General features: G+C 44.7%; 1 protein-coding gene across 1 annotated transcript; it reads left to right on the top strand.

Moving 5' to 3' along the window:
* Positions 1-233: 233 nt before the first annotated feature.
* On the top strand, positions 234-2,647 carry LOC116594753 (heat shock protein HSP 90-beta-like). Its single transcript, XM_032350242.1, has one exon. It carries the CDS (start codon positions 297-299, stop codon positions 2,469-2,471), a length of 2,175 nt encoding a protein of 724 aa, XP_032206133.1. The 5' UTR covers positions 234-296; the 3' UTR covers positions 2,472-2,647.
* The last annotated feature ends 808 nt before the right edge of the window (positions 2,648-3,455 follow it).

Consider the following 3,455-nt stretch of genomic DNA (forward strand, 5'->3'; position numbering starts at 1 on the left):
GAATAAGAGCCAAAGTTTTTTCCATTTACACCAATTTAAGAAAGGATTTCCTTTCCACTAAAGGAATTTTTTAAAAATCATTCTAGATTTCTTATCTTTGAATCTTTCTTAGATTTAGGTTAACAGGGATATTGATTCAGATCTGTCAGGTACAAAAGCACCATATCCTCATATCTTATTAAAAGTATCCTTCATGTCCTCTTGAGTCACCCCCGCACGGTCTTGTTGCAGAGTTGTTGCTGGACGCAGTCCCTTCCCACTGTGGTCTCTAGTGCTTGCAGCTCTTCTCTTTTAAGATGCCTGAGGAAGTGCACCATGGAGAGGAGGAGGTGGAGACTTTTGCCTTCCAGGCAGAAATTGCCCAACTTATGTCCCTCATCATCAATACTTTCTATTCTAACAAGGAAATTTTCCTTTGGGAGTTGATCAGTAATGCATCTGATGCCTTGGACAAGATTCGCTATGAAAGCCTGACAGATCCTTCCAAGTTGAACAGCGGTAAAGAGCTGAAAATTGACATCATCCCCAACCCCCAGGAATGCACCCTGACTCTAGTGGACACAGGCATTGGCATGACCAAAGCCGATCTCATAAATAATTTGGGAACAATTGCCAAGTCCGGAACTAAAGCATTCATGGAGGCTCTTCAGGCTGGTGCAGACATCTCCATGATTGGACAATTTGGTGTTGGCTTTTATTCTGCCTACCTGGTGGCAGAGAAGGTGGTGGTTATCACAAAGCACAATGATGATGAGCAGTATGCCTGGGAGTCTTCTGCTGGGGGCTCCTTCACTGTGCGTGCAGACCATGGTGAGCCCATTGGCCGGGGTACCAAAGTGATTCTCCATCTTAAAGAAGACCAGACAGAGTATTTAGAGGAGAGACGGGTCAAAGAAGTGGTGAAGAAGCACTCGCAGTTCATAGGTTACCCCATTACCCTTTATTTGGAGAAGGAACGAAAGAAAGAAATCAGTGATGATGAGGCAGAGGAGGAGAAAGGGGAGAAGGAGGAAGAAGATAAAGACGATGAGGAGAAGCCCAAGATTGAAGATGTGGGATCAGATGAGGAGGATGATAGTGGGAAAGACAAGAAAAAGAAAACAAAGAAGATTAAAGAGAAATACATTGATCAGGAAGAACTAAACAAGACTAAACCCATTTGGACCAGAAACCCTGATGACATTACTCAGGAGGAATATGGAGAGTTTTACAAGAGCCTTACTAATGACTGGGAAGACCATTTGGCAGTCAAGCACTTCTCTGTAGAAGGTCAGCTGGAATTCAGGGCATTGCTTTTCATCCCCCGTCGGGCTCCTTTTGACCTCTTTGAGAAAAAAAAGAAAAAGAACAACATCAAACTCTACGTTCGCCGTGTGTTTATCATGGACAGCTGTGATGAATTGATACCAGAGTATCTCAACTTCATCCGCAGTGTGGTTGACTCTGAGGATCTGCCCCTGAACATCTCCCGAGAAATGCTTCAGCAGAGCAAAATCTTGACAGTCATTCGCAAAAATATTGTGAAGAAGTGCCTTGAGCTCTTCTCTGAACTGGCAGAAGACAAGGAGAACTATAAGAAATTCTATGAGGCGTTCTCTAAAAACCTAAAGCTTGGAATCCATGAGGATTCAACTAACCGGCGCCGCCTTTCTGAGCTGCTGCGTTACCACACCTCCCAGTCTGGGGATGAGATGACTTCTCTTTCAGAGTATGTGTCCCGCATGAAGGAGACCCAGAAGTCCATCTATTACATCACCGGTGAGAGCAAAGAGCAGGTTGCCAACTCTGCTTTTGTGGAGCGAGTGCGAAAGCGGGGCTTCGAGGTAGTATATATGACAGAGCCTATTGACAAGTACTGCGTGCAGCAACTCAAGGAGTTTGATGGGAAGAGTCTAGTCTCCATTACCAAGGAGGGCCTGGAGCTGCCTGAGGATGAAGAGGAGAAGAAGAAAATGGAGGAGAGCAAGGCCAAGTTCGAGAACCTCTGCAAACTCATGAAAGAAATCTTGGATAAGAAGGTTGAGAAGGTGACCATCTCTAACAGGCTAGTGTCTTCACCCTGCTGCATTGTGACTAGCACCTATGACTGGACAGCCAACATGGAGCGGATCATGAAAGCCCAGGCCCTTCGGGACAACTCCACAATGGGCTATATGATGGCCAAGAAGCACCTGGAGATCAATCCTGACCACCCCATTGTGGAGACGCTGCGGCAGAAGGCAGAGGCAGACAAGAACGACAAGGCTGTCAAGGACCTGGTGGTGCTGCTGTTTGAAACAGCTCTGCTCTCTTCTGGCTTCTCACTGGAGGATCCCCAGACTCATTCCAACCGCATCTACCGCATGATCAAGCTAGGCCTGGGCATTGATGAAGATGAAGTGACAGCAGAGGAACCCAGTGCTGCTGTTCCTGATGAGATCCCCCGTCTTGAGGGTGATGAGGATGCCTCTCGCATGGAAGAAGTAGATTAGTTCTACCTGCAGACCTTGAGCCCTCTGTATAGTGTCCCCATGGCTCCCCAGCAGCCAGGAGTGGCCCTGTTCACCTGGTTCCCTCTGCTGATGTCTAGTGGTTTGTTTTTTTTTTTTTCTTCCTCCTGTCTTTGAGGCAGGAAAGAAGGCCCTAAAGCCCTATCCCTTCTGATTATTTGACTAGGGGTTTGGATGTGTATTGTGTGTTTTTTGTTTATTTTGTTCTGAGATTAAAGTATGCAAAATAAAGAAAAAAAAAAGTATCCTTCATGTGAATCTTTTAAGTACGCTTGAAAGGATGCAATAATAAATGCATTCCTTGGGTCCGAGACGGTTTCTTTTCCCTGATGGAATAATGTATCTGCCTCGACACCACACTAGTGACTACAAATGTACTTTGACCAGGAAATGGATTATGCATATGAAATCTCACACTCAATCCCAAAGCAGACACTAGATAGAAGGAAGAGTTGATGGCTGATCAGGCCACATTTTTTCAGCACTTCTCCAGCCAAAATGTGAGAAGGGATAGCTATGATCTGATGGCTACCTACATTAGCTTGCTCAGCCCATCTTGGGCCAAGACATTTGTAGGTCTGGCCACTGTCAGCCATGCCTATAGACCTTTGGGAATCAAGGTCCTGTGAAAACCTGGCTCAGTAAGAACAAAATGATAGACTTGGTCCTTTAATCATTATTTATAAGCTACTAGTTTGTATAGTTCTTAGTAGATGCTCACTGCATAAAGATGTGATCCACAACCATACTAAGTTTCTAATGTGCTGAGTTTCAAGCCTGTTCTGCCACTTCCCATGTGCATAATGTTGTGTAAGTTAATTAACCTCTCTAAGCCTATTTCTTCACCTGCAGACCAGGAACACAACAATAGTAAATACCTCATATATTTACTGTGTGGCTTACATGAAATAATGCAAGTAAAATGTTTCACAGAGACTATCACACAATAAACACTCAATAAGTAAG

The sequence above is a fragment of the Mustela erminea genome, chromosome 1 (assembly GCF_009829155.1).
Source record: "Mustela erminea isolate mMusErm1 chromosome 1, mMusErm1.Pri, whole genome shotgun sequence".
Classification (NCBI taxonomy): domain Eukaryota; kingdom Metazoa; phylum Chordata; class Mammalia; order Carnivora; family Mustelidae; genus Mustela; species Mustela erminea.